General features: G+C 36.5%; 2 protein-coding genes across 2 annotated transcripts in view; one reads left to right on the top strand and one right to left on the bottom strand.

Annotated features, from left to right (window-relative positions):
- LOC134667338 (lysophospholipid acyltransferase 7-like) overlaps positions 1–27,864 on the bottom strand; it is a 470,374-nt gene that overhangs the window by 5,178 nt on the left and 437,332 nt on the right. The window lies entirely within an intron of this gene.
- On the top strand, positions 157–27,398 carry LOC134667332 (putative inorganic phosphate cotransporter). Its single transcript, XM_063524683.1, has 9 exons — positions 157–458; positions 6,743–6,951; positions 8,224–8,466; positions 17,596–17,805; positions 18,368–18,535; positions 20,960–21,176; positions 22,081–22,202; positions 24,790–24,906; positions 25,970–27,398. The coding sequence occupies exons 1-9, from the start codon at positions 350–352 to the stop codon at positions 26,201–26,203; spliced, it is 1,629 nt and encodes a 542-aa protein (XP_063380753.1). The 5' UTR covers positions 157–349; the 3' UTR covers positions 26,204–27,398.

Genomic DNA, 27,864 nt, shown 5'->3' with positions numbered 1-27,864 from the left:
ATAAGGTACCTTATTCCGTGGAACGTCACATATCTTTACTATATCGTATCTAGTTAATCTCTAATTCATTTCCCGAATCTATCCGTATGCCATGTGCGGGCGCCGGTAAACATACTAAGCTTGCGAACGCGCAAACTGGCAGTGTTCTCTGTCCACGCTAGGCTGCTGGCGTGTGCGAATGTGTCATGTGTAAATAAATTGTGTAAATGTTGTGCGTGTGAATTATTTGTTTGTAATTTTAGAAAATAGAAGCTATTTTTATAAAATTTAATAAAACAATATTAGGAATTAACTTATCTGTAATAATATATAGTTGTTTTTGAAGAAAACTGTGATATAATTGTAGAAAATGGACGATAATACAGAAGCACAAGCGCAGGCGCACAATCTGCTGGGGCAGAAAACTCGGAAACAACCAAAGGTTGTGGATAACGCATTGACTAGGGCTTTGCGATCATGTAAGTATTGCTGTTGGGAGCGGTTGACAATTGCCAAAAAATATGTTTTTTTACAGAATAAGCTAAATGTTAATCAAACATTATTGATTGTTCGTGATCTAAAGTTTTGGAGAACATTGCTTTGTGAAACAACAATCAATTAAGTTTCTCAATATTTAGTGACAAAACAAGAGTGATTGTTAAAATTAAAACTTACTTTAATAAGTTTGAACTCAGTTGGCTTCTTTCAAGTTTTTTCAAAAAGGAAACTAATTCCAATATTCTATTTCAGTACTACAATTAGAGTCAGACCAAGAAAAATTTGCAGCGAATTTGGTAGCCCACGCAGTGCAAGTATTATTTTAAACGTCAAACTTCTATGAAATTATGACGTATAAATAACACTGGCACTGCGAGGGCTATCAAAATCGCTGCAGACTTTTTGTGGCTTAACTCTATTATGATTGCTGTGGTATTTATACATACTGATTAAAACTATTTAATGAGCAAGCAACGGTGAACGCATATATTTAGTATGGAAACCGCCTTTAGGAACATTACCGTTCAAATTCTCGGGCCAAATTAGCACACATACAAAACTACGCCTACATTTAAATAAGACGACGCGTTTACAGAGCCTGTAATCAAAGCTGGTAAACAAAATAATAGTCATCTTTTTTACACTAATGGTACATAGCTAAGTGTAGATGAAATGCATATAATGTCAATAACTACCAATCAGCGACATTAATCCGCTAATAACCTTCTTGCTGTACGTACTGGCCGCTGAGAGTTTGCGGTTCATATTTGATTAGAATATGACTTGGACAGGGATAGGTTTATGCCATACATTGAAGAACCAGTCAAATAATACACGTATAATAATTTAATGCAGATTAAAAGATAACTAGTTAAAATGTTGTTGTGAAATGACAGACTAACTCAACATAAGTAAATATATAATTGTTGTATAAATGTATTCCGCTATAGTAAGTATTTTGTATATTTTATTATCAATTTGTATGGCAGTGCGAAGTCACATTCAGGTATAGTCTGTCCGTTTTTCTAAGATCAAGTACGCCATTGTAAATGTATGGTAAACTTGATCTTAGAATTCGGACTGGCTATACAGCCTGCAAAATTTACATGGGTACACGAATCCGGTCAAAAATATTTGAATAGGCGGAGTCACGATTAATCCCCACTTTCAGTTCCAATGGAAATATTTTATATGTATATAGCCGGTCAAGCAAGTAGAAAAAGGTGCAAAATTAAAATTTTGTATGGGACCACACCCGTTCGCGCGCTTACATTTTCTAAATTTGCCGCTCTTTTCTACTGACGGAAATGGCTTGAGAGAGAACCTACATATATGTGACGGTAGAGGGTGGATTCGAATGATCAACATTTTCAGATAATGTGTGTATTTGTTAAATTAATTCAGTGGAAGTGTATCTACATATAGAAGACCGGGTATGATTATCTCACGAGTTATATCTCATGAATAGAACATATTCTAGATATCTTTCCAGGCATCCACTTAATTTCATGTCTCTCTAATTGGACAGCTTTTTTCCATAGTTCTCTGCGAATAGCATCTTGTGGGAATCTGAATGAAAAGTAATGTAAAATGATAATATCAAATTTGATTATTAATTTGAAATAATTAGGTAGTTTTTTTACAGCTCCATTTCATGAAATAAAAAAGGAAAATACAAATCTGTAAGAAAGAATTCATTACTACATTTATAATTATATAGAAAATACCTAAACCAAGCATAAGTTAATAAAATAGTCTACTTCATTTGGCATAACACCATCCCTATTATCCTCGCAATTTAAAAAGTCGTATATTGTTATGAAAGTCGTATGCAGTTGTTACGTTTTAGCTTAGCACGGTAGTATTGAAAACAAATCGTCATGTTTATTCCAAATTTTACTGAAGTTATCTGTTTACTACAAGTGAAAAGTGATTCCACTATCCTTGGTATGAACTAAAATAACTTCTGCACCACTTCACGACACATGAAGACATTTTTAATTACAAAAAAACGTTGTTTTTATAAATCAATTTAGCCATCCGTCACTGACTGTCATCTCGGACGAACTGAAGTTGCGAATCGAATAGTTTGTAAGCACCGCCTACAATCGAATAGTTTACGTTGGGTCATAACTGAGCGGACAGAATACTTCCATGTATATCAGTTCGCTGGCAAGCAAGTATTAAAGTAGACTATTAAATTTGTCCTCCTCCTTGCGTCGTTATCCTCAGTGATGAGGGTCGTGACCTCCCTTCTGAATCACCTTCTCTCTCACAGTTTCTCTCCATCTGGTTCTGTCCTTGGCGGTATGGAGAGCCCTGTGGACTGTGGAGTCAAGAGCGGTGCGGATCTGGTCGGACCAACGTATTGGACTGCGTCCACGCCCAGGCCTTTTCGCATCCACTTTGCCTGTCACAAAAAGCTTTTCGAGGCTGTCACCGTCTTTCCTTGCTATATGTCCGAAGTACTTAAGGACTCTGCGTACACATTCAGATGACAGCCGCGACGAGATCTTGAGTTCTCGCAGTATGGAGACGTTAGTCCGAAATGCTGTCCAGGGGATACATTTGTAAGAATACATAATTATAATATCACATATACAACCTACTATCATACAAAAAGTACGAGTAATCTACTTAAACTAATCGTGTTAAATCGTAAAAGCGATATGGATACAATTTTATAAACATAATAAGTTATGATACCCATAAGTTATCCCCGAAATCATAACCACCCTAGTCACAGGCATTGAACAGTTCGAAATTGTTTACTGACTAGATGCTCCCACGACTCGGTAACTGAACTGATTAATTGATATCTGCCGGCATAACATTGAAGTACAATATTCCATTCAGCGCCGCTCTTATCAGTCACGAGATAACGTCAAATAAAATGTCGAGGTAACAGATTGATATATTTATGTAGCGAGTACACATACATGTATGTGTACTCGCTACATAAATATAATGTGTAAAGATAACCTGATAGTGAATATTTATCCCGTTAACCGACTTTAAAGTAAAGTTAAGGTGAACAGGTTCCAATTAATCCCTCTAGAAGGTGCTTAGAAATTTCTACTTTTATTTATAAAAACTATGAAAAATAGATGGTTATTGTTCATTTTACTTAATTGCAACAAATGGCAACTTACTCAATTGCCATTTTTCGGCTAGAAACTTTCGACTTCATTATGCTTAATTATTAACCCAAGTACTTCAAATATTGGCACCTATCTACATGGTGTGTCTGACCATGGGGCTTTAAATCCAGGGCTTGATTTTACTCGCTAAACTGAGCTACTTTTACTATGGGACCAACCTTAAAATCGGGGAAAAAAATTTGGCTTTTCCATAGAAAACGTCGACATCTGATCAGCCAAAATGTATGAAAAAGTAAAAATTTTTTTCGGGATTTCGGGGTTGGTGCCATAATAAAAGTAGCTCAATTTAGCGAGTAGAATCGAGTCCTGGATTTAAAGCCCCATGGTCAGACACACCCTGTATAACTAGCGACCAGCCCCGGCTTCGTACGGGTTAAAAGGGGCTTCATCAAGAACCACTCTATTGATAGGTGAAAATCGCATGAAAGTCCGTCCAGTAGTTTTTGAGTTTATCTTGAACAAACACACAAACAGACAGACGTGGCGGGCGACTTTGTTTTATAAGGTGTAGTGATTATATTTTTTTCTTACACGGAACAATTATGTTCTAGAAATCCGGGAGGAGTGCACGGAGCCGAAGCCGAAACGCAATGTCCCTTGCTATAATTAATGAAACGTAAAGCCTCCACCACACTCGTGCGCGAATCGCGGCGCGAAGCCGCGAACGCGAGTGTGGCGTCGATTTTCGCAGACAGCGAAATCGACTCCACACTCGCCTTCGCGGCTTCGCCCGCGATTCACGCGCTTAGTCTGGAGGGGGCTTAAGGGTTGCAGCCGTCTGCACCTAAAAGAGTTACCGTAAAACACTATAACATTGCCCTTTAAACATAACTTTGCCCACCGATACACAAGTTATGTTAAAAGGGCAATGTTATAGTGTTTTACGGTACTTAACTCTATAGTATGTGTGCTTGTTACTTACCTACGCGTTATCTTCACACCGCGTTTTCTATTGAGGGCGAAGGAGAACCGATGTGGCAATATGCTAAAGTGCTAGGACACCTGATACGAGAACGATTATCTAAATATATGAACGAAATAAGGCAAGATTAATAGAAGACATCATCATACGTTTAGATACAAAAAAAACAAGAATTTTTGCCTGCATCCTAGGTATTCGCTGTGATTTATCCTGTCAACGTCATACTGAATATTACCCCGCATAGATAGGTATAGAGTCCCCAAATACCGTAAAATGGGGTGAGTAGGGATTACGAGGGCAGTTGGGTTATGAAAGGGGTGAGGAGTGATCATGCAATCGTGCATAATATCGTGTATCGTGGACTTTTTTCCTAATATTTCACATTAAATCCTTATTGTATTGGAATACTATTTTTGTTTCTGAATACGGGTCCTAGCTAATCAACTTTCGAAACATGGAAAGTGGTTTGTGTGGGATATACTTGGTTGGCTAAGTCCATGCTAAGCCCTTGAGCAGCATTCAGGTTCTTAAAAGGCATAGGTGAAGAGGAAAAGCAGATCTAACTAAACAAAAATCGGCCAAGGGCGAGCCGGAGTCACGCTCAGGGAGTTCCGTACCACTACATAATTTCTCCGAATGTCTCTTTCTTCTCAACCGACTCATGATTGACCGAGTTGTATTGTTTATGTTGTACGTTTGTACCTACTATAGGTACAGTCGATTGCATAAATATTTAGACATTTCTTCACCTTAACCTATAATATTGCAATAAGGTGAAAAAATTTATAAATATTTATGCACTCGACTGTACCTATGTCCCTTATTTTATTTTTTGAATAAAATAATATAGTTATTCGTTTTCAAAGTACACAAAATTTTTACCTAGCCTAAGAGTTCAAATAAATAAAGAAAAAAATTATGATATTATACTCGTAATTATATCCACAGCGTATTTGCAGCGATTATGTAAATATTGGCAGTTTATTCTTACGAAAAAAATATTAACATGCATAATTAATAATTACATTTGCATTAATATGAGGCTCTTCATACATTTAGTTAAAAAGTGAGTTCCATTACAGTCATACCGAATTATTAATTAGCTGTTCAATGTGAATGTTTCATATTCATGGACATTTAAAATTCAAACAATAACTAGTACAGTCATCAGCAATAGTATCTTACACAACTAGGGCCGCAAAAATATGTGACACGTTCTTATTTGGAGCGCAATAAGAGCGCGTCATATATTTTTGCGGCCCTAGTTGTGTAAGATACTATTGCTGATGCCTGTACCTATCGTGAAACTTGGAAAATGGAAGCCAGGATAAATGAAAACCAAACTTTTTTTACAAATATTAACCATTTCTTGACCCCATACGGAGGTTTTGGGGGTATACTGAGCAACTGTTACTATGTGTACAACCCCGAAATCGCGAAAAAAAATTAACCCTGTCATTGGAAATGGACTAACCAAGATGTATGAAACAGCCAAATTTTTTCGCGATTTTGGGATTGGTCCCATAGCAAAAGTTGCTCAGTATAATAACGTAATCTGTTCGAGATCCTGAAATCGGTGAAAAATAGAGATACTACCCCTAAAAATACGTGTGATACCTCATTAGATTCGTCATGATGCCTAGAAAAATGTATCCGAAGCGTGCATTAGCACACAAAAAATATCAAAAGTTATAAACAAAAAAAGGGGGGAAAAAAGTAGATATTTTTTATTTCCCCAATATCTCAAAAAGTATTATTATTTAAATGGAAATAAAAAATAACTACTTTTCCCCTTTTTTCTTTCATTTTTGATATTGTTTGTGTGCTAATACACGCTTCGAATACATTTTTTTAGGCCTGATGACGAATCTAATAAGGTATCACACGTATTTTTAGGAGTACTATCTCTATTTTTCACCGTTTTCAGGATCTCGAACAGACTACGTTATTAAGTTGGGTTAGTTAAGTTTCTTGTTATTCAGTTGCGCTAGTTGATACAATTAATAAAATGATCACGAATACAGGCTAAAACTAAAAGTCATTTTCCGCGTCATATGAGCTTATATTTTATGATTATCTTTTTATCAGACAAAGCGAATACTTAATGCGTAAAAATACACAAAAAATATGATGTTTCTAAGGATTTGTTTTTCTAAATAGCTTGTTTTATTCCATTTCACAGGTTGTTTCATTCCTCAACGCTACATACTCGGAGTGATGGGCCTTCTCGGAGTCTGCAACGCCTACACTATGAGGGTGTGCCTGAACTTGGCTATCACGCAGATGGTGCTACCGATCCACAAGAACGAATCAGACTCTACCAATAACAACACTGAACTAATATGCGATAGCGACCCGATCCCTGCCAACACTACAGTGTTTATAAGTCCAGTAAGTAAGAAATTTTTGTTCCATCTTCGATTTTTATAGGTGCTAAATAGTAGTTTATGTGACAGCCACAAAATGGAAGGCATTAAAGTTCGAGTGTGGGTTTATGAAACGAGGGAAGCGAGTTTCATAATAAGATCACACGAATATTTTAATGCCTAATTATGTACATACAGTTACGCAGGTACACTGTTATATCTATACGCATATTAAAAGCTCTGTATAATGTGTTCAGTAACCGCATATTATGACCGGTTTTGCGACACGTCGATGCTCTGTCGCACGTATCAGCTGGCGTTTTATACCTACACATTTATAATCAACAAATCAAACTGATTTTATACACACACTAATGAAAAGATGAACTAAACGCCAAATGGCGGTAAACAATAACATTTTTCACAGATGCGGAACCGTAATTTTTTTTAAACTGCAATTGACACTTTATTTCGAATATAACGTCATCTTGACTGCTATTACTATAACTCTCTCATTGTTGTTCATTGAGCGTGTGTCATCTTAATGTGAACATAGGTATGTAGATGCGCTCTAAGTTCATTGCGAAAACTGATTCATTAGGTATAGTTAAGAGCTGTGCATAAAATGCCTACCTACTGTAACTTTATATTTCAACCAATGTTATTGCGGTTAGTTCCTGGTATTTGTAATATAATAGGTATAGGTATCTAAGTTTAGCATTTCAATTTCATCAACATAATATTACTTACGGCCCGATTCGAACTTTAAAATACATCAAATATTACATCTAGTAAAGTGACATAGATGATAGAGTGGAGGCAGATCTCCGTGAGCTCGGCGTCGGCGAAAGCTGGCGGGATACCGCTCTGGACCGATCAAAGTGGCGTGCTCTTGTGTTGGAGGCCAACACTCATTTTGGGTCACCGCGCCAACCAAGTAAGTAAGTAAAGTGACATATCTGATCCATATAGTATCTTGACATAATATTTCACGCATTTTAAAGTTCGAATGGGGCTGCCACTCATTGTACAAATATGTATACACAGTCTATTTAGACTACTTATCGCTGGCCCAATATTACAGGGTTCTATCTTTCACTTATATTATATCGAAATGAAATTTGAAAATTGTCATTAGTGACATTAAGTCGAATTTCAACTATCTTGATAATCTACCCTGAAAGAACCAAAGAACTCTGTAATATTGGGCCAGCGTTATGTAGACGTAGTGCAGGACCAGATATTCCTTTTTTAAGTTACTTAAATTTAAACTCCGTTTTTGGTCGAATGATTTCAGTACGCAACACAAACCTGGGACCAGGCCACTCAGGGTCTAATCCTAAGTGGTTTCTACTACGGCTACGCCGCCACTCAAGTCCCTGGAGGCTACCTGGCCGAGAAGTGGGGCGGCAAGTGGACCTTGGGCGTGGGTCTACTGAGCACAGCTCTGTTCACCTTCCTTACTCCGTGGGTCATCCGTATGGGTAATGGAGGCTGGGGTGGCCTGTTCGCTCTTAGAGTGCTTCAAGGAATGGGAGAGGTATGTGTTAGAAACTGTATACAGTGTGTTTTCTGTAACAGGAGCAATAAATTAAACTGTAGGCTGTACGCCTCAAACTGACCAACATTTGTTCAGCAACTTTTGAATGTACTCATGGTTTGATTTTTATTACACTTTAAAGTTTATTCTAAGACGCAATGTATTGCAAATTTTGTCATGTTTACAGCGTGACAAGCAATGTCAAACACACTGATGTCAGCGTATATTGAAGGCAATATTTATTTTGTATGACAAAGAGCAAATCTAAAGGATTCATAATCTTTAAAAGTTGCTGAACAAATGTTGGTCAGTTTGAGGAGTACAGCCTTTAGTTTAATTTATTGCTCCTGTTACAGCCCATATAACCATTCCAGTCGCAGAATCATCAAAGTGGTAACTAAATGTCAGATGTGTCGTAACAGAGTCCACACAATGTGTCTAGAATTGTTTCGAAACAAAGTGTCGTCGCCGTGTGTACACTTTTCCGTAACAAGGTGTCGACACATTTGTGTGCACTTTGCGTGCGGTTTGCGACTAAATCTGACAGCAAATTTGTGACAGCAAATGTCAATATAAAATACCTCTTGAAAACCAAGGTTTGTCAAACTACTATTAGTGTCTCGTGTGCTCGTAAGTAATTCTAGTAAGTCATCATGGGCGATGCAAATGATAATAATCGACCAAAACCATATAAACACCCAACACCCGTCAACCTTTTACAGAAATGTTTTTAAAGAAATGCAATAAGCTACTTAGGTCAGCCAACGAATGCTCAAAAAAGTTGTAGAGGGAAATGCTCGGAACACAATTTTTGACTCTGTAACTTGGTTTGGACAAGTTAGGAGGTGAACATATCAAAAGTCCCCGGCCGTAGCCCTTGAGCGGGGGGAAGAGAGGGGGCTTTGAAGGTCCCATTTTCCGGTTTTTCGATTATATCTCGGAAACTATGCATCTTAGCGACATGGCCACTTATACAAAATGAAAGTTAATTTAATTTGTTATAAGTTTATTCCGTCAATTTTTTCGATATGTTGAATAGTTTTTGAGATATCCGCTCTTGAAAGTTTATTTAGGGCTCTCAATTTTATCTTGATATATCTACATCAGTGAAGGTGCTAGGCCGTGTATGGTATCGTTTTCGTATAAATCTGGGTTGCTGAATCCATTTAAGGTATCATTAAGGTATCATTAGGTAGGTAGGCATTGACACAATTCCACAAAATTAAAAAAATCTTTTTAGGGTTCCGTACCTCAAAAGCAAAAAACGGAATCCTTATAGGATCACTCGTGCGTCTGTATGTCTGTCTGTCTGAATACACAAAATAGTTCTTTACCTATAGATGACAGGAAAACCTATTAGAAATGTGCAGTCAAGCGCGAGTCGGACTTAATGTACGGAACCCTTAATACGCGAGTCCGACTCGCACTTGGTCGGTTTTTTTTAAACTCCTCTTGACGCTTAACCGCTGAACCGATTTCGTTGAAATTTGGTATAGAAATAGTTTGCGTCCCGGAACAGGACATAGGATAGATCTTATAACCAAAATCATCTTTTGAAGGTGTGAAAAGTGGCGTGGAAATTTGTACGGGAAATCAGTAACCGCTGAACCGATTTATATTAAATTTGGGATGGTCTACATCTTTGATTTAGTTAAAAATGATAAAAAAAACATGACTTCAAACCTAAACTTAAACAGTATTAACTTCAAGAAGTCAATTCTGAATTCCCCCCTACACCTCATTTCACACCTTTGAAGGATGATTTTTGAGATAACTTATTATGTCCTGGCTCGGGACTCAAAATATATGTGTACTAAATTTAAATTAAATCTGTTCAGCAGTTTAAGCGTGAAGAGGAGTTTAAAAGAAAGTAAGTTTATATGTTTTTACTTTGGAATGGTGTCAATGTGATACCATAACTAAATTTGGTACTGCGAATTTATACGAAAACGATACCAAACATGGCCTCGTAGCTTTACTGTTGTAAAAGTCAAAATAAAATTGAGAGCCTTAAATTCTTATTACTTGACCAAACTTGTGTAGAAGGAAAAGGAAAAATAAAAGTCTTCGGCAGGAATATAAGACACAAATATATATATATTTTTTTGCGTTACTATTTCAATCATCAAATATAAACATACCTTGATTATTTATTATTCTAGTGAGATCCTCACAGATAAACAAAAACATTTACTTAAAAAATTACAAGGTCGAAATGTCACGGAACTTGTGAGAGTAATACGTGAAAAATAAAAACTTTTATGACAAAAAATCTGGACACAATTTAAGAAACATCCAATTGCGTCGAGGAATCATCTGTATTTTTGCTTGTTTCATTACCTCCTCGCTTCTTTTTTTGTCCTTTGTATTCTGTAGCAATTTGTTAGATCTGAAAATAAAGATAACTTGCGTCGTCACGGATGTCGATTTATAGGTTTTAGGGAGTGCAGAATTCGAAAACGATGATTATTTTATAATCCAAGATGGCCGCTACGTATTTTGTCATAAAAGTCGTCATGAATATCGTTTTATAGGTTTTAGGAAGTGCCGATTTCGAAAATGATGACCAGTTTGGAATCCAAGATGTGTGCCGTGCACTTTGTCATAAAAGTCGTCATGGATATCGTTTTATAGGTTTTAGGGAGTGCAGAATTCGAAAATGATGATCATTTTGGATTCCAAGATGTCTGCCGTGCACTTTGTCATATAAGCCGTCATAGATGTTGATTTATAGGTGTTAGGAAGAGCAGATTTCGAAAATGATGACCATGACCAACAAAACGACATCCATGTCGACTTTTAACATAGTGCATGGCCGCCATCTTCGATTCCAAAATAGTTATTATTTTCGAAATCTGCGCTCCCTAAAACCTATAAAACGACAGCCATGACGACTTTAATGACATATTGCATGGCCGCCATTTTGGATTCCAAAATGGTCATCATTTTCGAAATCAGGGCCCCCTAAAACCTATAAAACGACACCCATGACAACTTTTATGACATAGTGCGTGGCCGCCATTTTGGATTCCAAAATGGCCATCATTTTCGAAATCTGCGTCCCCTAAAACCTACAAAACGACATCCATGACGACTTTTATGACATAGTGCATGGCCGCCATCTTGGAATCCAAAATGATCATCGTTTTCGAAATCTGCGTCCCCTAAAACCTATAAAACGACACCCATGACGACTTTTATGACATAGTGCATGGCCGCCATTTTGGAATCGAAAATGGTTATCGTTTTCGAAATCTGCGCCCCCCAAAACCTATAAAACGACACCCATGACAACTTTCATGACATAGTGCATGGCCGCCATTCTGGATTCCAAAATGGTCATCATTTTCGAAAGCGGGGCCCCCTAAAACCTATAAAACGACATCCATGACGACTTTTATAACATAGTGCATGGCCGCTATTTTGGAATCCAAAATGGTCATCGTTTTCGAAATCTGCGCCCCCTAAAACCTATAAAACGACACCCATGACGACTTTTATGACATAGTGCATGGCCACCATTTTGGAATCCAAAATGGTCATCATTTTCTAAATCTGCGCCCCCCAAAACCTATAAAACGACATCCATGACGACTTTTATGACATAGTGCATGGCCGCCATTTTGGAATCGAAAATGGTTATCGTTTTCGAAATCTGCGCCCCCCAAAACCTATAAAACGACACCCATGACGACTTTTATGACATAGTGCATGGCCGCCATTTTGGATTTCAAAATGGTCATCATTTTCTAAATCGGGGCCCCCTAAAACCCATAAAACGACATCCATGACGACTTTTATGACATAGTGCATGGCCGCCATTTTGGAATCGAAAATGGTTTTCGTTTTCGAAATCTGCGCCCCCCAAAACCTATAAAATGACACCCATGACGACTTTTATGACATATAGTGCATGGCCGCCATTCTGGATTTCAAAATGGTCATCATTTTCTAAATCGGGGCCCCCTAAAACCTATAAAACGACATCCATGACGACTTTTATGACATAGTGCATGGCCGCCATCTTGGAATCCAAAATGGTCATCATTTTTGAAATCTGCACCTCCTAAAACCTATAAAACGACACCCCTGACGACTTTTATGGCATAGTGCATGGCCGCCATTTTGGATTCCAAAATGGTCATCATTTTCAAAATTGGGGCCCCCTAAAACGTATAAAACGACATCCATGACGACTTTTATGACAGAGTGCATGGCCGCCATTTTGGATTCCAAAATGGTCATCAGTTTCGAAATCGGCACTGCCTAAAACCTATAAACGACACCCATCTCGACTTTTATGAAAAAGTGTTTGGCTACCATCTGCATGCAAGACATTTCTATTATTTTTACGTACAAAAATGGCCCCCTGTTAACTTCCAACCGAGATTTAATCGATAATTTATTCGATTAATGTTCAGATTAATTCAATTTCAATCTATGTTAGGTCGACTAAACTAATCGTGATTAAAATTTGAGGATTAACTTTTTTTATTCCATTAATTAGTCGAATAAACAGTTAATCTATTAAGTCCCATCTCTGACCACGTCATTTTTACACTTTGAGAATATCTGAAAACAAATGAACACAAGGAGCCATTTTGCAAATCCAGTAACTTTATTACTTTTGACAGCGCGTGTCATGTGTCTACACAGAGTCGACACAAAGTCGAAACATTTGCGACTACTTTGTGACTGCAATATTTCTCAGCCTTAAACCATATTTATACATCATAATTAACAAGTTTCGTAGTATGTAAAGCGTTATTTCTGTTATTTAAGTATAGTATACGCATCGAAGTACTAAAAATGCATCAAATAATATATTTATGAACACAAGCACTGAGAAGTAAACAATTTCATTTCCGGCTAAACTAAAACAATGTGGCGGCGCGTTGATTATATTACACTTAGTTTATCAAATCACTCGAGCAGTTTAATTCCCCATAATAATTTAAGTCCTATTGTAATATAAATGCAAACAATATATAATTTACGTCTTGTAATCCGTTTTAGAGATGGCGTATTAATGTCACTTATTTTTATTTAACTATTTTCCATCTGACAGTTTCCATTTGACAGGAATGAAATGAACGAATGAACGAATGATTTTGGCATAAAGTAGTCGCAAACCCGAAACAATGTGTGCACACGGCGACCACACTTTATGTCACTTTGTGTCATGTGTCGACCCTTCCCCATTTCTGGTAACTGTGTCGACACGGCGACGACTCTGCGACTGGAATTGTGACCGAAACAGACGGTGTCGACACAAGATGTGTCTACACCGCGTCGTAACGGCGACTGGAAATGGTTGTATGGGAGAAAGCACCCTGTATAAAGTTCACCTTCCAATCATCTCTCTAAATGTAAATTTCTTAAGAATTATGTAGAATAATATTGAAGATACAAATTACCGGTCAAAACTATTGCTTTTCAAAAACCTTAATAGTCTGAGTTTTTTAAACTGGCTTCTGGTTTAGAAAATCTGGCGGTGTTTAACTAGACTCGAAATAAACTTTTCTATTTAGATAATAAAAATTATTTTTTTTACCTTTTTAATTGTTTGGTGGAAGATTTTTATCATTATCATCAAGACTTATGAGAAATATTTACAGGGAATAATAAAATAAATAGCTGTCACATGTCTTAGATGATAACCATGACATCAGCTTATCATTTTAGCTCACATAGAAACCTAATTGTAAAACTATACTATAACATATGTACCTACCAAATAATTTGAGACAACGAAGAAATTATGAGCTAACCGGATTTTTAACTCAGTTTTATACTAATTTTTTAATACAATAGAGCGTGTCAGCTTACGTAATATTTTACAACTTATTTTATAAACATATAGGTACACTACTAACTTCTACGGTAACGTATCTTGGTTGACTCTATTGACTGAAATACGACCTTTTAATATTGACATAAAGGCACTGGTCCCACCGCGAGCTAGTAAGCTATGAGCTATCGGCTATAAACACGAACAAAAGATAAGCACTCCCGTGTAAATAAAAGAGACACGGCGATCACCGCTGGGCGAGTAACTATAAATATCGCCGTGTCTCTTTTATTTACACGGGAGTGCTTATCTTTTGTTCGTGTTTATAGCCGATAGCTCATAGCTTACTAGCTCGCGGTGGGACCAGTGCCAAAGTGAAGTCTATTTTCTTATCCGTTTCGTTTGGTACGTGGCGCCCTGGCGCCTTTGATACCTATACCTAATCAGCATTCAGATTGTATTCCTTTATATGCAGATTGCAGACCCTTGATGGTATTAGTTTAAATTCTGAACGGTGTTCCTTGTAACCAAGTTGTAGGTAATGCTAGGTATTAGCCATTCTTTGTTTAACTGTAAGTACCTTTAATAAAGTGTGACTCTAGTTTATAATATGTAAAACATGGAAGATATTTCGATTAGTTGAAATTAGCTCGCAGTCGAAATTGCCCCCTTGCACCCTATTTGATTGAAAAACAATGTTTTTTTTTCAGAGTAATTTCGAAAAGCCTATAATATATTGGTGGGCGTTTTTAGAATTAGAGTCCGTCACGTAATGGAATTCCACACACCAAAAAAAATTTTTTTTTGCCTAAAAATGGGTTGAATTAAATCTACTATTTATATATTTTATGAAAATGTTACTTTCTTTCTATATAAATTATTTATATTCCTAATAAATCACTTTAAACTGAATGACAGCGAATGTGACGATCCATTACGTTACAAGTTTTAGGCAGGTTTTAAGTGAAGATCGGAGTGTTTTAAGTGAACCAGTTTTTACTTATTGAAATACAAAACAATATTAATTTTCTAAAAACGAATAACAACTGCAATACTAAGTATTACAATAAAGTTATTTAAAGAAGTCTTTCCAATACGTCACATTTTTCGTTTTAATTGTTGCTTTGCAATCATTTTGTTATAAAAAACGTAAGGTAAAGGTATTATAAAAAGTTGTTTTTAATAATTATCATATATTATTCTTGCAAATGAGATCGAAATCAGTATCAATTATCCTAAAAATTAATATAAATTCTAATAAAATCAATCACAGCCACAGTAGGACAAAGTGACGTTATGGACCATAATATCGCGTTTAGGAACTACATGAAGGGTTTACATGTGCGGAAAATAGCTACTTAATTTAATACCTACTTAATGTTGTACTAAATTAAATAATTTAGTAATTAATACCTATTATTATAGTTAAACTTAACAGATTTTGAAATTTCCTGCAGTAATTATGCTTTCGACTGCAGCAGTATTGCAGCACGATAATACTGCCGACTGCATTACTGCTACAAAATCAAAATAGATGTTGCTGCCCCGTTTTTTGACATTTGCAGTTAGCAGTATTGTCGTACTGCAATATACTGCTGCAGTTGAAAGCATAACCTGCGCCTGCCAGCGTTTCTTAGGTCGAGCCGCCACTGGTGCTAAGTAACTAGAATAAAATTATTTGTGTGTTTTTAATATCACTCTACCTACTATATTTTGGCAACTTAAACTGACGGCATGTAAACCGTGCATTTTCATTCCATACGTCACGTTTTTTTGTTCCACTAATACATCACGTAACGTTTTGGATGTGACGTAGGCATGCCGGTTGGTTAAGAAAGCGAAATAGCGGTCTGATCGTTTGAATTTTCTTAATTATAATTATTTGATATCATACAACACATAATAATCTAACGTAATTCATAAATATTTAGTCAATAATTGACTCCTTATCTTCAGTTTAATTCAGTTCGTTGTGGAAAACAAATTTCTGCACATCGTGACGCACAACCTACACTAGCTTTTTTCGAGCCCAATTGTCTTGTAAAACCTAAACACCGGGTAATTATAGGAACATAATGTTACGATCATGTAAAAATCCGTATGATATTAGTAGATTTTTGCTACTAAGTTCGTAAAAACTCCGTGACGTTGGTGGAAATTTCCACTACGTCGATATTGAAGGACAACAATAAATTAAACTTTAATGCATATTTTTACTTTAGGTGCTAAAAAATAAGGTTTTTAATAGATTTTGGCTGGTACGATCTTATCACATAACAACCAGGTTCGGGCCTAGAAGGAGGCAGATATATAATATTTGGATCCAAAGTATGCAAAGTGTGCATGGGACACTCAAAAATCATCTCCCTTTCTTCAGTTTTTGTACATTTTCTTTACTTTAAAGTACCATTTAATCAGTTTTTTTACCATAAATACTCACATAATAAATCACTTTACAATTTTTGTATACATGTAGTACACTTTAAAACAGTATTTGACGGTAAAAAAGTATACCAAAGTCGTAGGACAGTGATATTTTACCCAAATATTTTTTTCCGAAAACGCCCTGGTACCGTAGACGCAAATTAAATCAAGACCTAGGTATATTAATAAATATGTAGCGTCATTTGTATGCACACATCTGATGTGGAATGCAAATAGTGCGAACCGCCATTAACTGGTTTTCAAAGAGAATCTTAAATTTGCGCCTTAACTAAGGTATTTTTCTTTGTAGTTCGTGTGTAAAAATAGGCAACATTATTGGTAATCAGCAATGTTTTCAAGTCTCGTAAAGGCAAGGCTCGGTATTTTGTCACGTCTCTGATTACTCTGGGAAGATTGACAACATAACAAATTACTTCCTTCCCGTTACACTGTTGTCTACTCACGACGCCGCATAATTTGCATATTTTTTCCCGTAATAGATTTCCGTAGCTTATTGTGTTCGCGGCCGATGTGTACAACGAGTTTCAATGAGATTGGCCATAAATGAATGACTCACTAACAGAACATATTAAAGTTGGTTTTATTTCTTTTTTTTATTTAATTAACTATCATAATACTATTTACTTTACCAATAATCAAAAATATTTAACATCATAGATCTGATCTGATTTGGTATCAAGTTTTCTACAGAAAATGTATTCCCATAAGTTGCGTTATTTTGAAAAAAATTTTTGGTTGAACAGAAGTTTTTAGTGTCCAAGTCCAAATTTTATAAATCATTTTCAAAATAATATGAGCCTTTCAACTTAATCATACCTATGCCAGCGAATAGTTTCAAAAAATTATAAATTTTGATGATATATTAAGTAAATAAACTTTTTCATTTATTTCAGGGTCCCACGATGCCAGCTCTCATGATAATGCTGGCCAGATGGGTGCCGCCACACGAGCGCTCTTTCCAAGGCGCCCTCGTCTTCGGCGGTGCTCAGATCGGCAACATTTTCGGCTCCTTCATGTCCGGCATCCTATTGTCTGATGGCCAAGACTGGGCCAATGTGTTCTACTTCTTCGGTGGCTTTGGTCTGCTATGGTTTCTTTTGTGGGTACGTGGCACTATGTTTTTGAAGCTGGTGAGGACGGCGCAGATGTAAAGTTAATTTAAGAAACCCACTGATTAACAGTCCGCCGGACGGTATCGGCCTTTCATTTGTTCGAAACTGTCAAATTTTTTTCTAACTAACAGGCTGATACCGTCCGGCGGACACTTAATCAGTGGGCCCCGTTAGAAAATGTATATGTTGTCCTTCGTTGACGCGCAAAGTACAAGGCCGCAATACCTTAACGCTTTAAAGTATTTAATCCGGTCATTGTACTTTTTAGTGTGCAATTATGTAAATGAATAAAATACGATATTGTTTGGCACTTTTAATAATCGCTTCCATTATTACTTTCTTTCTTATAACACGCGGGTCAAGTCATCAAGTCATCATTCAGGTAGACTTCCCATATTTGAATAGTTATTAGCGTTATTAGATACTTTTTTTAATAACAAAGGCTATTATTACGCTCATTAATTTTGATAGATTATATTTTGCTAAATTATATCAAAACGCGTCCTGCTTGCTATTTACCTACTTACTTTATAAGACAACGTTTGTTTTCCAGAGTTTATTCTGCTACAGCACACCGAACACGCATCCATTTATCTCAAAGAAGGAGCTCAGCTATCTGAACGCCAACGTGACAACGGCCGACCACAAGGCCGCCAAGGACCCGGTGCCATGGAAGGCTATACTGAGATCGTGGCCCGTGTGGGCGTTAGTTTGTGCCGCTGTGAGTTCACTCAACATTTTTTGTACCAACCACGCAGTTTCTGTCTTCGAAATCCCGTAATACGGGTAGAGTCCCACAAGTGACATTTGTGGTTGAAGAAATGTCACTGAGTGTAATAACAAGTTATGAATTTGATCCAGATCAAATCAGAATATGCTTCTAGGTGTAAACTTTCATATCTGTAAATTTATTGAATTCAAAACATGTCTCATTAAAAATAGAATCTACTTTCCGCATGAATTTTTAATGGCATTTGGTCGGAAGCCGATGTTTCTGGGTTCGAATCCCAGCAACGGGAATTGTGTGATGGGCACAGATATCTGTTTCCGAGTCATGGGTGTTTTGTCTGAGTACAACAAGCCTTCGTGAGCTCACTGTGTGTAGGGATTTTTTGTTTAATATAATAAATACAATTTTGCGTTAACCCTCTCTTACTGGACACGGTGTGGCTTGTGACATAGAATCTTTGTTGTAAAGAGACGATATCATTATCACTGTTGATGTCATGTTATATTACTTATTATTCAAAATGCATAAACCTTGTAGACATTGACATAGAAGTGGCTGAAGTGGACATAATGGCCATTTGCATGGTCATAAATATCCCAATATATTCACAATAGGTATCTTGACTTCATGAGCTATGAAAGTCGCCATACTAGGCTTTTCATAGTGTGTTTGTTTTGTGTATTTGTAACTAATCGTCCTAACTGAAGATGAAATGCAACCTTAATTATATTTAGAAACATGTGAATCTATAAAAATGAAATAACAATTGAAATCTATAAATAGAAACTGCTGAGATTACGTAACTAAGTTTAATACCATTTTAAATGGCCACGTTTGCCATGAAGTTAACCTTGACTCGAGGTAACTAAACTGGTTAGCGGGCAGGTTAATTTTTAAAATAGCTTAATATGAACAAAAGAGCCTGGGTTTCGATTTGTACAGTGAAGTGCAAATATATGGGTGCACACATTATACTCAAAAATATATATGTCTCATAGCCAGTCAGCGAATATAAGAACTATGGGACATATTTTTGATAAGTTATATGCACCCATATTTTTACACTTGAGTGTAGGTACATCACTTACATAGTTCTTTGTAAAACACGAAAAGTAGCAAAACACTGTAAATTCCAGGGATTTGGTGGTACGTGGGTTATGTTTGTATATAAGTCTACGTTAGAGGGCCTACCTGCCTTACCTACATCGAAACATCGAAAATCTTTATCGGCCTCTCTATCAATCTTGCGAATTTGTGCGATAGAAAGTAGGTCAGGAAATTAATGCTCAAAAAACGTTGTAGAGGGAAATGCTAGGAACACAATTTTTGACTCCGTAACTTTGTTTGGCTGTAGCCCCGGTGCTGGGGGGGAAAGAAGGTCAAATTTTTCGGTTTTTCATTGATATCTTGGAAACTTTGCGACATGACTACTAAGACAAATCGAAAGCTGATAAAATTAGTTACAAGTTTTATCCAGTCAAGTTTTTCGATATCTTGAATAGTTTTTGAGATACCCGCTCTTGAAAGTTTATTTAGGGATTTTAATTTTTTTAATTAAATATAATATAATTTATTATATTCAGCACCCCCGATTTATACGAAAATGATACCAAACTTGGCCTAGCAGCTTCACTAATGTAGATATCAAGATAAAATTGAAAGCCCTAAATAAATTTTCAAGAGCGGATATCTTAATAACTATTCAAGATATCGAAAAACTTGACTGAATAAAACTTGTAACAAATTTTATCAGCTTTTGGTTTGTCTTAGTAGTCATGTCGCTAAGACGCAAAGTTTCCGAGATATAAGTGAAAAACCGAAAAATGAGACCGTCTTTCCCCCCTCTACCCCCCAGCACCGGGGCTACGGCCGGGAACTTTTGATATTTTCACCTCCTAACTAGTCCAAACAAAGTTACGGAGTCAAAAATTCTGTTCCTAGCTTTTCCCTATATACCTTCTTATTGCTTGGCCTAAAGGTAGATAATGGTTCTCGATTTTATTCGATATTGGCAGTAGGCCCTCTGATCAAGCCTATAAATTAAGATCAAGAAACGTTTTAAACGCCTTTTCGTGTACGAAATTTTGGATGGAGGATATTATTTATTATTATTATTTGGAGCCTGTCGTGTCCCACTGCTGGGCAAAGGCCTCCCCCCAATTTCTCCACAAATCTCTGTCAAGTGCTATGTCTGGCCACTCCTTTAAGAAGGAGTCTAGTTCATCTCGCCATCGCCGGCATGGTCTGCCAGGTCCCCGATTTGAGTTTTCGGGCTCCCACGTTACGTTATTAATATAATTCTCTATCTCACTGTAATACTTTCTTCAAGTTCAAATTTTATAAACATTCAGCCTTAGTGAAATGTAATCTGCGAAAGTGTTGTAGAAAGCTAAGTTTTCAATTGTTTCGTTACAGGTCGGCCACGACTGGGGTTACTACACTATGGTCTCAGACTTACCAAAGTACTCTCACGACGTCCTCAAATACAACATCGCGACCACCGGCTTGCTGACCGCCCTGCCCTATGCCGCTATGTGGATCAGCTCCTTTATATTCGGATTTGTTTGTGACCTGTGCATCAAAAAGGGCTGGCATACGATCAAAACTGGAAGGATCATCCATACAACTATAGGTATTTATGAGCTATTTTGTTATATAATGTTTATTATAATATTTGAAAAAACATTCCCAATTACCTTTACATTATGTCATAGTTCAAGGACATTATAAGTATTACAGTTCTGACTAGCACGAGACTCTTCATTAATTTTTTGGAAGTATGTTGAAAATTAACAGGATAGCTTATAAACGCGATGTTAAAAATTCTATAATACCAATTGCCAATTTAAATAGAAAGTACCTAAATATGCAGTACTTACATAATTATTTTCCATCGTATTTTCACGGAAACGTACCGTGTTTTGCTATTTCAGTCACTCTCGGTACTTAAAGTCCTGTGGTTGATTGAAGTAGCATAACAAATACGAACGTTTCCGAGAAAATATTATGGACAACAATTAAGTATATGCACTACATCTGTAACATAGAAATGAAACAAACTGTAACAGAAATGAAAAAAGCTCATTACCTTACCAATCAACAGAGGTGTATAAGTTAGATCATCTGCAAAATTACGATTAAGAGCCCTTCTACGTGCACACTAGCACCACAGCTAAATAATCGCGATTATTTAAATTTGACGAAAGATATTGAAAAAAGGAGGCCGCTACGTACTGTATTGTGTATTAAAGTACCTTTTAAATACATCAGACTAGTTTTTATGTTACTGGATTCGTCAATCTATGCGTCCAAAGTTAAAACGGCCGTTTTTGTTTTGAGTTCCTAGATCGACGAAACCAGCAACATAAAAAACTAGTTTGATGTATTCAAAAGGTACTTAAATACACAATACAGTACGTAGCGGCCTCCTTTTTTCAATATCTTTCGTTAAATTTAAAATAATCACGATTATTTAGCTGTGGCGCTAGTGTGCACGTTGAAGGGCTCTTAAGTAACCTAATATCATATTATTCCAGCTGCAACGGGCCCCGCGATATGCATCGTTCTTGCGTCATACGCAGGCTGTAACCGGGACCTCGCCATGGCTTACTTTGTCCTCTCCATGGCTTTGATGGGAGGATTCTACAGCGGAATGAAGGTAACATTAGCCCTTATACTACGAGCCCCGATGCAAATTATTTCGTCTAGTTCCACGCAACAATTTTGTTTATTTTAATAAATTTTACACATGAACATAAAATGACCCACGAATGGGAACCATAATAGCAATGTATAATGTAGTTTATTTTGATCGTATAATAAAATTGCATGAGACTTTTCTTGCTGAAAAAAAGGACTTTTCAAAAACGTTGTCCAAATCATATTGTCCTCTCTTACAGCACTGCTGCATGCATGGGCTCGAAACAAAATTGTCAGTACATTGGCAGAGCCCTATTGCTTTCCCTAGTAATAGCCCTTTTCACATATGTTGTAATCCTACCCGTCAATAAAAAAATGAAAAATCATTATTTTTTTCTTTCAGTACAAACGGCATTTCTTGTATTTGGATTTAGTTATTGCAGAGTACTACCATATAAAATTAAATTACATTAGTATAAGCATTAAATATTAGTAATTTTTAAACAAAAACATTATTTTTGAACAAACGCGAGAACCTCAAAAAATGGTCTCACTAGACGAAAACATGTGCATCGGGGCTCGTATGTTCTATTGATGTAAAGTGTTTATTGTGCGGAAGAGAGGAATACAGGTAGGTACTTACTTTTTATAGCACCATACACTGAATGGTGTGTGTAAACTAAGTTCCTACAGTCAAATGTAAATGATGTACATATATGGGTGTAGACAATTTACTCAAAAATATGTCCCATAGTTCTTAATTCACTGACATAAGAGCTATGGGATATATTTTTGAGATGTGTGCACTGTGTACCCATATTTTTACACTTGACTGTACATGCTAAATTTATACATAATTCCATACACATAGGCTTGACGTTAATTCGCACAAGACTTTCTTTCTTTTGTCTTTCTTTCTTTCCTGCATAAAGTTAAAGAGCCCGGTGTCTACTATGTACATTACTCAAATAAAAACAATTTCTTCTTTCACAACACCAGAGGGAAACCACATTTTCGAGTCTTTTAAATAACGGGAGCGCTCAGTGAATTAAGTAATCCCTTTTCAGCCAGCACCTCTTTAATATTTTTTACGGCGTACAGTCTACGTCAAAGATATGTTTACACTTTTCGCCTTATTACAAAGGAGTAAGGTGCAAAAGTGTAAACATATCTTTGACGTCGACTGTACCTATGTCTGTTTTCTATCATTAATTAAGCCACTCCATTTCAATTCATATTTTTCTTATGTCGTGATCTTAAAACGATTTTCTACAATTAAAACAATTATAGACTATAGTACAGTTGAAATGAAAAATTTTACATTAAAATTCGCTAACTAGTGTTTGTGCACAATTCACGAAAATTGGCTTCCTTCCAAAGCACGAAAATGCTGTAATATTAGATTACAAAAAGCAAGATAACAAAGAAATTTCACCTTCATAAATTTCATGTAACTGAATAGTCATAGTCACTGTGTTTCCAAGAACATAAACATTAAACATGTCAGTTTACTATCTACGCGTCAGGCGTGTAATTCTAAAAAAATATACAATTGTAATTTATATTTAAGTAGGTATTATCATTGTATCACCGGGTGACTCAGTGCAGAATGTCGAGGTTGAAGCAATGTATATGTCGCAGGGCAATGATCAAAACAGAGATTTGATCAAATCTCTAAGGGATATATCAAATCACGCAGGATGTTAAAAGGGCGAATCCATTGTTTTTTGCCACCTGTTTAGCGAAATGATAAAACTGGTTGACTTTTTGAGTTCGTTTCGTCAACTTACTGTCGTGGTTAGGGATTTTGTCAAATTCCTAAACAAATCTAGTGAAATGAAAAAGCGTTTCGCGTTTATTGGCCGATTTTGTCGTTTCACTAAACAGAGATTTGGTCAAATGACTGAATTTTTCTAGGAAAATGATGATATGGATTCGCCATTTTAACATCCTGCGTGATTTGATCATATCCCATAGAGATTTGATCAAATCTCTGTTTTGATCATTTCCCTGCGACATATATACAAATATAGATACATATTCAAAGTCTCTTTGTAAGTACTTAAAACATCCGTCGTTTCAATTTCAAGGTTATTAATTCAGTAGCAAATTTTTGACAAAGGCATACGAAAGGTCAATAGGTACGTAAGGAGATGTAACAAAAAAGCAGTTTGTCTTCGCTATATGAACTGAGGTTGTGTATGTTTGAGGGATTCTCCTGAGTTAAACCTGCCGCTTGGTGCTAACGTCTGACATTCAAGGTTTTTCTGTACTTACGCTTTTTTGTACATCAAACATTGACATAGATATCTAGGGACGGGCAATAATAATGAAGCATGGCAGGGGCAAGTAGAGCGGTGTGACACCGCTACAACGCGATTGGTTGATGAGTTCGCATAACGCTCGCGATTGGTTGATGAGTTCGCATCACGCGCGCTATTGGTCGCAACTAGTTGCGTTAGACTGCACGATTGGCTGGAATTCGTGAGTAACACCGCTGAACTAGTACCAGTTTTAGTGCCCGTAAGGTCAGTCTATAGATATGTATATACGTCAATGACAACAAATAAGTACAACAGTATATAATATTAAACTGCTAATTCCAGGTGAACGCGCTAGACTTGGCGCCGAACTATGCCGGCACGCTGACGTCTCTAGTCAACACCACGTCCACCTTTGCAGGGATCGCCACTCCCTTCCTTATCGGACTGTTAACCCCTAATGTAAGTTGTCTACTTTTTTCTTATGTACCATAATGGCCACCGGTAACGACTGTAGGTACGCTTGTACAGTCACCAAAAGATATACTTATATCTATCGGTGAAGCTAGAGACCATTATGCTCAAAAATACCTAGTAATATCTGATTGCGCTTGTACCTCCATATTTAGAACTTAAATATGTGGTATTGCTTGATACATAAATAATCAGATTTTTAATATAGGATTTGTTGTTTCTTGTATTTGGTGTTTTTCGTACAGTCAGCAGCAGAAGTTGCTAAGCGGGCTAGGTGTTCAAAATGATCATGACGCGACTTTATTGTTAAGAGAGTACGAGCGTGTCATGATAGTTTTGAAAACCTCCTCGCCAGCTTAACAATTTCTGCTGCTGACGGTACAACGCCTTTAAAAAAAATCTGAAAAATTTACTTACTATAACTTAATTTCAGATTTATTCTATTATAATATAATAGTTTATTATAATTAAGATCCACAAAAAATAATATTAATTTTGTTATAATGGCCTTTTATTCAATGTTTTTTTGTTCCGCACCATTGACTACAAAGCGGTACACAACTACCTATACATACTGCCGTATTCGAACTTCAAGATATTCACAAGAGACGACACGTACTAGATCCATTCTAGATACGTTATAGTTTAGATATCAACTAGTTCTCTTTTGCAGCGCAATTCGGGCAACCAATGTCACTTTTACGTTAACCCTTTATCAGGCCAAGGGATATATATTTCCCACATACGGCACTTCAAACATGTGTTCTATTTTCGATGAGTAAGACTGACATTCGAGTGTCATTTTTGAACTTTCAGCCTGGTAAAGGGTTAAATAGAGTAAGATATCTATTAGATGTGAATTGGATCTCTAAGTCATATCCTGTGGAAATCATTCAAGAGTATCTCCAGAATCGGGCAAATGTCAAATTTGACAGGTTAGATCATAAACATATCGTTATCGTATCTTGGTGATGTCTAAAAGATATCTAATAGATGTCTATTTCAAAATCCGAATCGGGCCCATAATAACATAGTAACTGTTTTCCCACAGTCAACTCTAAGCGAGTGGCGCGTCGCCTTCTGGGTGTGCTTCGCCGTGTTGGTCGGCACCAACGTGGTGTACTGCATCTGGGCGGACGGCAAGCAGCAGTGGTGGGACGACGTGCGGCAGTTTGGCTACCCGCCGAACTGGAACCATGGCCCGCTTGTCAGAGACACAGTGCCTGACCAGGAAGCCGTTATGACGAAAATGACCAACAAAAGTAGCGACAATGACGTTTATTAGCGATTACTCATTTGTGGGAATAGTGAACATCATTATAATTTACTATATGACGTTCTAGAATAAGACGAATGGGAATGCCCCTTATTGTTGTAGACACAAAATGATGAGTTCATAGTAGGTATATTAAACATTTATTAAATAACTGTATATGGCATAATATCTACTCCTAAAGAGTGTAGGTATTTGTTGAATGTTTTTTATTCCTGAGTTTTGTATTTTACGTGTGTCTTTATCTGAATGAGGATTGAGGATGTATTTGGTCGTCTAGTACCTGCTATACAAAATGTTTTTACTAAAAATTAAGTTAACTGTGAAATTAAGTTACTTAGGCTGATTTACATGCAATATTGCTATGAATATTCTGCCACCTCTCCTAAGTCATCAAGTATCAAATTTACTTCTCAAGAACCAACACGATCAATACCTATCTATGTATTTTATGTTCAAGGTTCATACTCACAGTTTATTCATGGATTCCAAGTTAACTCCATTTTGATATTCATTCCTAAAGGTACCTAGGCAACGGATGCCATGCACAAGAAACGTGTTAAAATATATGAATACTACTTATTCAAAGTACTTATTGAGTCAAGGATTACTTTATTCCTTGTTTTACGTTACTAGTGTCTATTCTTACCGACAATGTTTCGAACAAAATGCATCAAATTTACAAGACCTTTAAGTACAGTCACCACAGGGGATTGTTATGCCATTAAGGGTTCTTGCTAAATTGGAAATTCTATAGCGTAAGTATTGAACAACCAATTTAGCTAGGACTCTACATGGCGCAACGCGTGATGGTACCTGGTCTACACTAGCCGCAATTTTTGTTTCAGACTGTCTTAAATTGCCAGCAAAGTAATTGCATTTTATATACCTAACTATAAATACCTAATATAATTATTCTGCCGTTTCCAAACAAAAGAGAACATTCCTTGTTGTCATAAGGCTGTAATAGCACATAGACTTATAAGAAATACACCTTATAAAACGTCAAAATAAAATTTTGAACTCATATTATATTTATTGTTATACTGAAATTGATGTACTCTTAGGCCCTGGTCTCCTATTTTATGCTGTACGCGGCGTCTGGCGTCAGCGTCAACGTTTTTGAACAAAAAAGACGCTGACGTCGACGTCTAAAACAGACCACAACAGTACATCTCTATAGTAAGCATCGTGACGCAGACGCTGTAAGCGGCCGATGGCGTTTATAGGAGACCAGGGCCTATATGTTGATATTGATTAAGTAGGTAGATAGATTTATTCTATTTCTCTGTTATATGTTATAAATAACATAGTGAACTAGCCTAAAACATAGTACAATTAAATTGTAACGAATATCAGTTAAGTTTTTTTTATTGTACTAGTCAGCGTAGAGAACAAAATTAGACAGTACCATACAGCACCTACCTTTGATGACAAACCTGAAATGTACTTATCTGTCAAAAAAATCCTATTGAAATTAAGGTATATAAATACCTACCTAATTTTTCTCTTTACGATTTACTAATGATTTGTTTCAAATGTTTCAATAGGATTTTAGGTATAAGACCATGTTTTAACGGTTCTATTTTAGATATTTAGGAATTTTAAAAGGTGATGTTCCAACAATAGTTGTTATCAACTATTGTTGGAACATCACCTTTTAAAATACCTAA

The sequence above is a fragment of the Cydia fagiglandana genome, chromosome 9, assembly GCF_963556715.1.
Source record: "Cydia fagiglandana chromosome 9, ilCydFagi1.1, whole genome shotgun sequence".
Lineage (NCBI taxonomy): Eukaryota > Metazoa > Arthropoda > Insecta > Lepidoptera > Tortricidae > Cydia > Cydia fagiglandana.
Note: the sequence above shows the minus strand (reverse complement) of the source record. Positions and strands in the feature narration are given on the sequence as shown.